General features: G+C 36.8%; 1 protein-coding gene across 2 annotated transcripts in view; it reads right to left on the bottom strand.

Annotated features, from left to right (window-relative positions):
• LOC149835682 (uncharacterized) overlaps positions 1-12,141 on the bottom strand; it is a 96,256-nt gene that overhangs the window by 20,002 nt on the left and 64,113 nt on the right. For both annotated transcript variants that reach the window (XR_016432345.1, XM_090008681.1), the window contains exons 14-21: positions 6,730-7,731; positions 6,191-6,526; positions 5,810-6,068; positions 5,507-5,729; positions 5,048-5,411; positions 3,886-4,035; positions 3,585-3,806; positions 3,275-3,496 (exon numbers count right to left, since the gene is read on the bottom strand). Coding sequence is in view for 1 of the 2 variants with exons in the window: in XM_090008681.1 (XP_089864807.1) it covers positions 3,275-3,496; positions 3,585-3,806; positions 3,886-4,035; positions 5,048-5,411; positions 5,507-5,729; positions 5,810-6,068; positions 6,191-6,526; positions 6,730-7,731 (2,778 nt within the window). In the remaining variant the exon portion in view is untranslated. The remainder of the gene's footprint in view (positions 1-3,274; positions 3,497-3,584; positions 3,807-3,885; positions 4,036-5,047; positions 5,412-5,506; positions 5,730-5,809; positions 6,069-6,190; positions 6,527-6,729; positions 7,732-12,141) is intronic.

Here is a 12,141-nt window from a genome sequence, read left to right as displayed (position 1 = left end):
ATAGTATCATTGCAGTGTAGAAACTTTAAATGCTAACTTCTATCCTTAGAATATCTAGAAAGCTTTAGGGACATGACAGAAAGAGAAATCATGTGGTGAAGTAGTCTAGACAACCTAAAGTTCCAACATAATTAGACCTTATGTCTAACAAAAAGAAAAAGATTATGCATCAACCAATAAATGAAACATTTTTCATGTATTATTTCTTTTTTCTCGTTGGGTAAACCACATCTCATTCAAAACCTCCTTCCATGGCATTGGTTGCAAGATTTCCCTATAGTTTAACACAATAACTTCCATGCAGTCTAGTATGTTTTATTTAAAATATAAATGTATAAGCATTGCAGATCAAAGTATTTCCCATCAACATGGACAAACCTTTTCTATGAAATCACCATAAATTTGAATGTCATCATATCCTTGGCTCGAATCTTAGTGAGGGGAGCCTACGATATGTGCTTTTAACCATGTTACATAAACCAGACATGAACACCTACTGAAGAGGTTTTCCTTACCTTCCACCTGCCAAGACTAAAGAATTATGCTGCAACATCTGGCATTTTGCTCCCCTTGATGCAACTATATAATTATAAGACATGAACAATATTTGATACCCTCAACCAGCTCACCATCTTATGTTTAAACCCTGCCCGATTGCTTCCAAGAAGTCTAATGCCTGTTGCATCTCTCCATATTAAAAAATTAAAGTCTAGAAAATACCTAATTTTCCTATTTTTCTCCTACATAAGCAGATTATTTTGTGAACCATATTGAGCATTCGCATTAAGCAGCAGGCTGCCTAAAATTCCTGCAAAACTTGCCATCATCAATAGTTTGTTACAAGCTGCTACATCTATATAACCATCATTCTTAAGGTAGAGAGACATTTTTTAGGGCAATTTAACAAAAATGGTAGCCAAAAGACTGTTCAAAAGTAAACCCCTTCAGCCCTACTTGATGCAACTCCCATACAAATCCCAGATTTTTGAGACAATAAGTATTTCCAACCTTGTAGGACATGCTTTGATGCACTGAAAAGATTCCCACTTACAGGAATTTTATAATGCGCTTCAGAAAGCAATAAACCAATGAACTCTTTCTCCTTAAATGAGACTTTAAACACCATTTTGTAGGTAGAGCAGAGTGTGGAAGTTATCATCTAGACATACCATAGATGCATGTGGGATGCCATCATCTTAGCATCCCATTGAAGATAAATCAATAAACCTTATCTCCCCGTTGTTACTAATATAAGTTTAAAATCAATCAAATGACTTGGAGGAAAAGAGCAAACCATTCCATATACTATTACTATTAGATCCTTAGACAGCAAATGATGGCCATCTTGTTTTTCAAGGACAAACTTATGGGATGTCACAAAATATTCTAGAAATAGCTGACTATCACCACTACTAAGCTATTAATAACATTACCTGAATCAATCTTCATGAGATAATTAAATCATTTAAACCATTTTATGAAAAATGGCATCAATACGGCCTACAAGGCCCTAGCCATAGTGATGTCATCCCTGTAAATTGTACATAACTACATACAATAATGTCCACTTGTATTAGTTATAAATTAAGGGCAGAGATGTCATTGTCAGAAAGATCAACCTGCAAGAGATAAAAGATCAACCTGCAGGAGATAAGGTGAGGTAAAGAGAGAAGGGAGAGAGAAGAGGAGTCGGCGGCAATAGGGTTTTTCCCTTTTCACTTATCATTTATAAGTGTTATACAGGGTATAACATTACACAAGAAATAAAAATAAATTACAAACATGCCACCCCCACGCATCCCAAGATGGATCCTTGGAATGTGGTGCGGGTCGGATCATGGATCCAAAACTAACAGTCATTTTACAACAATTCTTACTAATAAAATACATTAAACCTAAAAAGATTATTGCATGTCATCTTTAGCAGAAAATTTCTTACATTTTTCTTGGTCTCAAGTCTCAACCTCTTTTAAGCACAATAATCTAAGGTACTATTTTACATGATATAAGAGAAAACAAGAGGTAATTTATGTAATAGGGATACTCCAATTCACTCCCATTGTTATGTCTCCTTGTACACTTGGAAGGATGCTTGAGCACAGTTGATCGTAGTGCAACTAGTGAATGTCTTATAAGATGTTGAGGATAAGGGCATGGTAACTTCCAACACACTATGGCTGTGGTATTTTGCGTTCACCTCCCGTTGCACCTACTAGTATTTCAAATATTACATGTTAGAGGTGCAGCAAAGAAGTCATTACTTCAAACTGTCTGTTCAGGTATATTCCTAGTCTTAAGCAAACCAAGATACCACCTTCCAGCTCGTTTTAGGCCACTTTCATCATGTCCATTCCTTGTTGTTTTTCATTTTGGCACCAGACCCCAAAAAAACTCTCTATACCATCATAATTTTCTTCAATGACTCATATTCCATGTTTGAGCTCAATAATAACCCAACCTTTTTTCAAACACTACATTTCTTTATACAACATCAACTCGACTTTGACTTCCCAACACTACATGTCCCTAAACAATATTAACTCTAGTTCTACAGTACCCAGTATCCATCAAGTACACCATGATTTGGGCTACAAGTAACAGCAAATAAAAGAAATATTACAGTTCAGCTCCAAGAGGGGCGATACCCTATACATTGACAAAAATGCCCCTGGTGAGCTAATTGCGGAAATACCTTGGTGTGTTATCTCATCGCTAACAGAGACAAGTCGGATCAGAAACTCTGACCGACAATTTCAGAGCCTTAGACATCACTTAGAAAATTTTTCGAGTATTAAAGTAATTTCTAGTATTGCCAAAGGGATGAAAAATCACATGGAAATTTGTCCTGTAAGTTTTAGCACTGACAAACAAGAAAGAACCATGCAAATAATATCTACACGAGGTAACACTTAAGAAGAAGTACACATATTTTATCATAGTCAAGAAGGTGTTCCTAAAAGCTATACACCCCATCAATTAACTAGACAGAACTCAGCAGTTAACAGCAGTTCATCTATGATTTCCAAACCCAAAATTATTGCCAACTTATGTTCAAAATTTCAGTCTTTTCAACAAACAAAATCAGCAAACCATTAATACATAAAGCCAGATTACAACAGATACAATTTATAGAACACAGAAGTAACAACCAAACTAAATCAGGATGGCAATAAGCTAATAGCTTCAATAGTACTCTCACAAATTCATGAACAAAGATGAAAAAGGGAATCATGGTCTCAGTAACAACTGTAGGCTTATTGTCATTTTATGGTACCTGAAGAATTATTTTTTCTGGAGCTTGATAAGCATCCAGGAAGTGGCAAACGTTAACAAATGCCCATTGTTTGCTGGCACTGTCTTCACGCTTGAGATGATTCCAGCCAAACTTGATCATTTCTTTTCGATGATGAACAAGGTCTCCCTGTAGATATTTCAAAAGCAAAGTGGCAAGCTGCAAAAGTTCAATCCTCAAGGGCTCATCATATTCCGCACTAACCTACATAGACAGAAACCATCATATAAATACCTAGCCCAAGCAGCAACAAAGTGAATCTCTAATAGCAACAATGACATGATTGAACCACCTCATCTGGAGGGTCAAGAATCTTTTCCACGATAGTCTTGATGATCGTTTGGTCAAGAACCTCCCAACATTGGCCGTTTTGAAATGCATGAGCTAACATAGGAAGAATGAGCATTTGCATGACAACAACCAAGTGATCATGTTCCAGTTTCTTTGATTGAAAAAGCAGCAAGAAGTGTAAGAGAAGAGTTTTCTTCAAATGAGTAGGATAATGCACTGCAACCTAAATAACACCATAAAGCAAATTTCATTTAGATAGGCAGAGAGAGAGAGAGAAGAAGAAGAAGAAGAAGAAGAAGCACCTCAATAAAGTAGAACTCCTTTAAAAATGTGTAGTCAATACGCGTACGGACCAAGAAAATTGACAGCATATCAAACAAGACATTAACTTCTGATTTGTCATGACGTAAGTAATTTAGAAAGCACTTGACAAGCCGTTTGCTTTCTTTCACCTGTTAAAAAAGAGGAAATTAAACCACTCATGTGTGAAAATCTCTATAAAGAAAGTGTGTACACACACGATACTTGAGACAAGAGGTGTGAACAAAGGCACAAGGAGAACTCTCACAAGTGCACAAATAGCACGGATACACATGCACAAGGGCATAAAAATGAACCTCTTTATTGAATGTGAAAGGGATTTATGAAAAGCCTTAATACAAAACACAAGGGGATCACCCCTTATTTATAATACAAGGGAGAGAGGGAACGAGGGAGTCGTTGAGCTCCCAACGGCTCTAAATAGAGCTGTTGGGAGTCCAACAGCTCTCTCTACTTTATGCTTTTTGACTTTGGTCAAAAAAGCATAAAGCCAAAAAAGTCCAAAAAGAAACTAAAAAAGAAAAAGAAACCTAACCTAGTTAAATAAACTAACCTAATCCTAACTAAACTTTTAAAAGTAAACTAAAACTATGAGATTACATATTAAATTATGTTACATTATTTAACACCATGCATCAAGTCATGTGAATATAAATGCAAGTATCACCTTTAGGAACAGACAGACAGAACCTTGACCTAAAACAATTATGAAAAAAAGTATCCAGAATGAGGATAAGACTTTAAAGTGAATTACGGAAAAACACATGGACTCAAGTTATGTGTTGCATAATCTGATTTACACCTTCTTAAGGAAAAAAATCACATTCTCACCTTGTCCTTTTGAAGCTAAATGCTAATATTTATCAACTAATGTCACTCTGTCCCATTCTATTAGTTATGGTAACATTTGTCTTCCACTTTTTAGAAGAAAAAAGAGGTGCAACCCCTTTAGGCTAAGGATAATAGCACATAGCCTATTAGATGACCAACAAAAAATACATAACAGGATTATACCTCAACCGCATCAATTATATCCCATCATAGCAATACCTAAGAAAGAAAATCAACAAAGGTGTGTACCACCCAAAAAAATCACATATAGTCAAAGAAACACCTTCTCATTGAGTAATCTATACCATTTACCTGCTCTAAGGTAAGATCTTGTTCATTTTGTAAACGAGCCACTCTGTCTGGAGACTTCCAAAGAAGCACCAAGGTGTCAAACACAACACGATTAGCCTGTAGCCAATCGGGCATCAATTTCACCATGGCAGAAATAAGAGCAAGGCCTTGAAAGTAAGCATCTGAGCTGTGTGTCATGGTTGACGAGGGCTGACCATTGAAGTTTTCAATTCCAGGAACCACATTCCCTTCATTGTTCACGGTAACAGATTCATCCATTTTCTGTACAAACTGCGGGAAAGCATTTGCAAGTACCTTCTCAGGTGATCTTGCAAGCTCTTCTCTCAGAGGCTGCCCAGCCTCTGAACGAATTATGTACATAAACCTGATCAAACAATTCAAATAGAAAATGTAAAAAGATATGAGACAATTGGCCCAAATCAAATGGAATGGTTCACAAAAGCACTATACAAGCCATACCGCCTAAAGTATCTAGGTTGGTACAAACGTTCAATAAAATAATCAACCGAATCAACCGCATAACGATTCAAAAACTTTGTAAGCGGCAAACGGTAAGGACTATTCAGTTCACTGTAAACATGAGTTTGAGGAAGAGCCGCCTCCAAATCCATTGCAAGGGAAACAAGTTCATCTAAAAACTTCCCTGCTGCTGGGGGAAGAAGATGAAAAAGCTCTATAATGGCTGCAGGAAGACAGAAGTTTGTCAGAAAAAACACAAAAGAGAAAATGAAATTTTCTCACCAATGCAGAGATAATGTTTACCTGCTGCAATCTTTGGTTCCTCGCCAGCTTTCCAAGACTTCTGAGTTTGTGCAAGCTTTTCTGGTTCAAGCCATTTCTTTAGGTGCTCCAACAGTTTACCACCCAATGTCACATTGAACCAGTTTGACAAAAGTTCAAGAAGACGAGCGAGACCTTGTAAAAGAGGCATGGTGAGACTTTTTGTATGTGCCAAATTGACTAAAATAGGCCTGAGACTGCTCTGCAATAACTCCTTGGGAAGCTTTTGCTGCTGAATAACCTAACCATTAAACAAGAGGAATTAATGTGCCAAATAGTCAAATGAAATGATACTTAAAGCCTCAACAGAAACAAACCAATTAATATGCATCTTGCCACAGGTATGAAGAGTTCAAGAATCACCTGCCGCAGCCCCTCCTTTGCAACGGTCACAATTTCTGGCGTCCTACAAGTAAGTGACTTGAAAAACATTGAAATTATTTTTGCACGAAGATCAGAATGGTTTGAGGTTTTAAAATCTGCCCAGGCCATAGTAGTACAGAGCAATTCAATGCAAGCTGTCCGGAGTTTATTCAGTGTCATAGTCACCTTTGGATTCATAAATTTTCCAACCCATACATTTTCATCAGCCTCAGCAGTCTGCAGAGCTTCTTGCAAAATGTTTACAAGCTCTTGTGTCATCTTCATAAGAGGGGGGCGAAGAGCCAAGCAAAAGTTCAAGGCCATTACTGTCCCAACCTAATTTCAATGTAATTGTAGCATTATGAGCTCAAGCAGGAGAGAGAAACTCAAAAGGACAGATAGACAGGAGAGAGATGTGTGAGAGAGGATTTTATTAAAACAGAGAAACCTCGGACCTTCTGACCACATAAAAACTGTGACTGCCAACTGTAAAAGAAACAAAAGAAAACCAGATAACTTCATGATAGGACAGACTTTACCTGCTGTTCAACATTTTTGCTTCGTAGAGGGCGCATTATAAGAGGCTGAAGCAAAGGTTGATACAGAGGCTCAAGCAACTCAGACACTTCACTTCCTGTTCTACTAGCAAGAAGGGCCAGACATGATTGAACATTCTTTCTCACTATAAGAGTGGCATTAGGATTAAATAACTCTGAAGCAAGAAATTCCAGTACTCCTTGAAAGCTTTGTTTACGAGGCTCACTGTTTGCCTCATCAACATTATTTACAACACGAAGAACTTGTGTAAGCACTTGACTTGTTTCCTCCTGCTCTTTGGCAGCATGCGCAGGAAGTCTCTTAAGGACATACACTAAACCACGAACTACTCCTACTTGAAAAACACATAGAGCCTCAACAGTAACCTTCCCAACAAGAGCCCCAAGACCCATTACACCACCAATCTGAATCTGCCATGTGCTTCCATAGCAACAATGTAAAAGGCGAGGCAGAAGATGCTCAAAAACTGGAATTCGAACACCAGGTGGGGGTGAATAGACAGGGTTCATCGATGGACTAGATACCATCATGGGAGTTCCAGGACCACCCACTGATGTCAAGGCACCAGCATGCTTCGACCGTGCTAGAAGTAGAAGTGTTTCAGCAAATATATTTAGAGCACTAAGAGCAGCTTTAGCATGGACTCTATTTTCATCTGCAAGCACATCTACCAAGGCATCTAAGAATAACAAGGGATCCAACTCTTTCAGGTTACCATAAGTAGCTGTTCGAGACTTCGTAGTAGGAATACCAGCTGATGGAAGAATTGAACCACAAAACTGAGCAGCTGTACCAGTCAAATTACTAGAGGAAAATTCCACATGGAAAAGCATAGCAAAATGGCGACAAACATTAACCACAAAATCATCCCGAGGATCCTGAAGATCAGTTTCTGCACTAGTTGCAATAATGGTCATCAGGAGAGTCTTGAAGACAGACTTCTCGGCCATCAGCTGGGTCTTGGTCTTCACCCCCAGGTCAACCTACAATATGCAGTGTCAGTTACAGTGTAGCAAGTACAACACCTTATTGAGTTTCAAAGTGACAAAACCTTCACACAAACACCAATCTGAACGAAAAAAATAAAAAGTAATTGAAAACCAGCTTAAACATTTTCTCAATGGCACACAAGTGCATGAGTGAACGTCTTAGTAAATTGAAAATAAGAACATTTTCCACCTAAGCATCAATAGATTGAGGATGTATTATTCATCTGATAGGGTGATTTAGTTTCTGCACCAATGAATCTTCATAATGAAGGTTCAGTACATAATTGCAGAACATATCTGAACAGATGATCTTACCCAGACAGTATCAGCAAATCCTCGAAAGTTAAATGAAATAAATAAATAGAACTAAATATCCTTCCTAAATGACCACGTGTGTACTGAATCACTATGTTCACCTCCATCTTACACCCTCATGTGGGTTATGTATCAGCAAAATAAGTAATATTAAGTCCAGATATGGTCAGAACAGAATACTGTTAAGTTGTACACATAAGTATATATACTTTATGTTGTTTATATTGTTGTAATAGGTAATACCCATTAGCGGTATTTTGATCATTTCAGTCTTTGTAAATAGACTGTGCCCATTAAGGGCACAATAGTTTTTTTTGTGTGTCCTTTTTATGTTGACTAGGGACTGTTTGGTCTTTGACCAAATAGACCTGTTGGGCTCTATTTATAGTTGTTTGGATGCTCCCAGCGGCTATATAGGGTCCCGCTTGCCTATATAAAGGGGATCTCTTCCCTCTCTTGCATCATGCTTGTCTCAAGCATTTCTCCAATAATATTTTTATGTTTTTTTGTGTTGCTCTTGCCCTTAAGTGGTTTTGTGATTGTGTTTTGTATTGACCCATAAGAGGTCCGTTGTTTGTGCACATTCGTGTATGTTTATAAGCCCATAAGAGGCATCTATTTGTGCACCTTGTATTTCATTACATGGTATCAGAGCTTTGGTGCTCTTAGATTGTATTTTGTATTTGAAGATCGCGTGGTGGACCACAAGATCGGGGAACGTTAGATTGTTGCTTCAAAAAGTGTGCCATCAACCTTCCTCACCTTTTTCTTGCCATCTCCCTTTTCTTCTCTCTCCTCTCTCTTTTTTTCTCTTTGCTTTCATGGCTAAGGAAGTTGTAACTGTTGTTCCCATCATATTTGATGGGACCAATTACAACATGTGGACCACCGCGGTAAAGAGGATTCTAGCAGGATAGGAGTTGTGGCATTTTGTTGAAGATTCTACTCCAGAACCTCAATCTATTCTTACCAAAGTTGTTACGGGAGAAAACGGTGAAACTAGAGAAGAGACCCTTAAAGGGAATAAAAGAGAAAAGGCTCTCTTAGACTAAAAGAAAGCATATCAAGAATGGGAAGTGGGTCATGCAAAAGTACTCTCTCTCCATGTGAAGCATGTGTGTGGAGCCATGTGAAAATATTTTAGAGTTTGAAAGAGTGGATGAGGTGTGAACTTTCATCAAGCAAACATATACCTAAATAGATGCCACTCACAAATGGAAGTTGTGTGATAAGATCTATAATTATAAACAAGGTGACAAAAGTGCTAGATAGTACTATGGTACTCTCAAAAGACTTTGGGACCAAATGACAGCACTCTCAAAATACTTTGGGAACAATTGGAAAAATTGGAGCCTATTTGAGACACACACAACGATGCGCTTCTAAGAAAGAACCAAATCCTTAAAGAGCAATTTTTTCAACTTATAAAGGGTCTTAGACCAGAATTTGAACAAGTGAAGGTCACTATCACTCATACACGAAGTTTTGGCTGAAGTATGTATGGAAGAGAGAAGATTGAAGACCATGTTCGAGTCTAAGGAATCAAAAGACAATGTGTTGGTCATCTCAAGACCCGGAGCTAACACTAACTCTTATAAGCCTCCTCACTTCGCGAAATCATATTTTGAAAGGCAATGTAGTGTTTAAGGGAGGAAAAAAATTGTGTGCAATAATTGTGGAGAACTCGGGCACACTAAGCCTTATTGTCCCAAATTCAAAGGAAGGGATGAGCGAAGTCGAGACCCTACAACCGCTTCCCAAGGGATCATCTTCTTTCATCTCAGGTGTCGCGGTCTGCTCTTCTTCTCCTCCAGATAAGATTTTTTGGCTCTTGGACTCTGGTGCATCTTTCCATATGACCCCCAATAATTATTTACTTTCCGAACATAGAAGTAATATAGTGGATCTAATGTTTTTTTCATTGATAGTTCCTCTCTTGACATAAAAAGGATTGGTGATTTTAAAAATTCTTCAAATTTTTTTATACCTAAAATTAGATTTGTTCCAAAACTCAATTTAAATCTTCTTTTTGCTTTTCAAATAAATGATCAGGGTTGTAGAATCTCCTTTTTATCGGACCAATGTTTAGTCTGGGATGTAGATTGGGGAAGACCATAGAGAAGGAGATCTTTACTACATGGATCAATTGATTATTCCTAAAAATACATGTTGTTACAATGTACAAGATTTGGATATTTTTGGTGGCATCAAAGGCTAGGTCATCCTAGCATATCTAAATTATTCAATGTACCTCATTTGAGAAAATTTTGTAATGAAAATTTAAATTCCACTGATTGCATTCTTGGAAAAATGGTCATTCCCTTTAAAGATAACTTTTTTTGCTACTAAACCACTTGAATTAATATATGTGAACGTATGGGGACCGGCACCAAACGTATCTAAGAGTGGTTATGTGTATTATGTGATCTTTGTTGATTATTATTCTTGGTACACTTGGATTTATTTTCTTAGGCACAAAATGAAGTATTTGAAGCTTTCAAATCTTTTTACAATTTAGTCAAAAAATTCTTTGATACAAATATAGCTATATTTCGCTCTGATTCATAGAGAGAATTTATGCCAAATTATTTCAAAAAATATTTGAAACTGAATGGAATTGTAGAAATTTGATTGTCGTCAGAAAATCGCCGAAAAATTGTCGGGGGAAAAACATTGGGGATCACTGGTTGGGAGAAAAAACCTTAGTTTATGCGAAAATAGCCCTGGAATGTGAACCATCATTTTTATATTAACGATGGTCGCATTTAATGCCTGACATAAAGGGATATTTGTAGGCAGGTCATTCTTCAAATTTACGAAAGTAAGGAAACACTGCAAATGAACCATAACTTCGGTATATACAAAGCATATTCACAACACTAAAATGTGAATGTCTCCACACATTTGCGGACATCCATGAGGGTCATTTACGTAAAGGAGATTCGTAGGGCATCACACAAATTGCATACTATATATGTGATGGTAGTACCTAATTTGCATATCTCGACCAGAATGCAAAAGTCGAGAACATTCGCAACATTAATAAGTGAATGTCACCACACATTTGCAGACCTCCTTCAAGATCATTTTGAAACACTTTCAGATCTTGTGCTCACCCCTCAACAAATTAGATTGGCAAAAAGAAAACATAGGTATATTGTAGAAACTACTAGAACAAAGGAATTTTGGGCCAAAGTTGCACTTATCTTGTTTATCTCATAAATAGAATGCCTTTTGTCAAGCTTCAAAACATTACACCTCTTGAAAAACTTTACAAAAATTTCCCTCATTACTCTAGATTGAGAACTTTTGGTTGCAAATGTTTGTACTTACCAACAAAAATGACAAATTGTCTACTAGAGCAATACATTTGTGTCTTCCTCGAATATGGTGAAACCCAAAAAGGTTTTAGATGTTATGATCTCAAAAATGATAATCTATATATTTCTAGAAATGTGACATTATTTGAAAAATAAAGTTCTGATCAAAGTGTGCCTAAGAAAGCTAGTAATAATTCTTTTTTGTTTGAGTTGCTCCCAAAAAATACAGAAGATTCTTTGAGTATTGATATTATGAATGAAGAACCTCAACTAAGTACTCTTGGTGATAAGAACCATGATGTAGATGGAATTGAACATCAACTTATTCAATATAGAAGAAGGGCAATGATAGTCAGCCTAGTGCCTTAGAAAGATATTCTAGCATTGAGTCACAGGAATCTAGTACCCTTAGAAGATCCACTAGGGAATCTAGACCCCCAAATAGATTTGTGAACAATGAGTGATTTTCCCCTCAATATAGAGCATGCCTAACAAAAATGTTCTATGTACATATATATATATTTATACTTGCATGTGTATGTACCATAGTCACTGATATCGCTAATATTTTGAAAATATCACGATATTATCGGAAATTTCAAGGTTGTGATAATATCGGGAATATATCACGATATTTTCTAAATATCGATAAATAGAAAATATCATGATAATATCACCATATTATAACGATATTTTATGAGTTTTTTTAAATTAAGTTTGCATTTCCTGTTTTTTGTTTCTTTTATATTTTAAAACCTTTAAAACGTGC

This window comes from Nuphar pumila, chromosome 6 (assembly GCF_984573655.1).
Source record: "Nuphar pumila chromosome 6, dmNupPumi1.hap1.1, whole genome shotgun sequence".
Taxonomy (NCBI): domain Eukaryota; kingdom Viridiplantae; phylum Streptophyta; class Magnoliopsida; order Nymphaeales; family Nymphaeaceae; genus Nuphar; species Nuphar pumila.
This window is presented reverse-complemented; position numbering and strand designations above follow the sequence as displayed.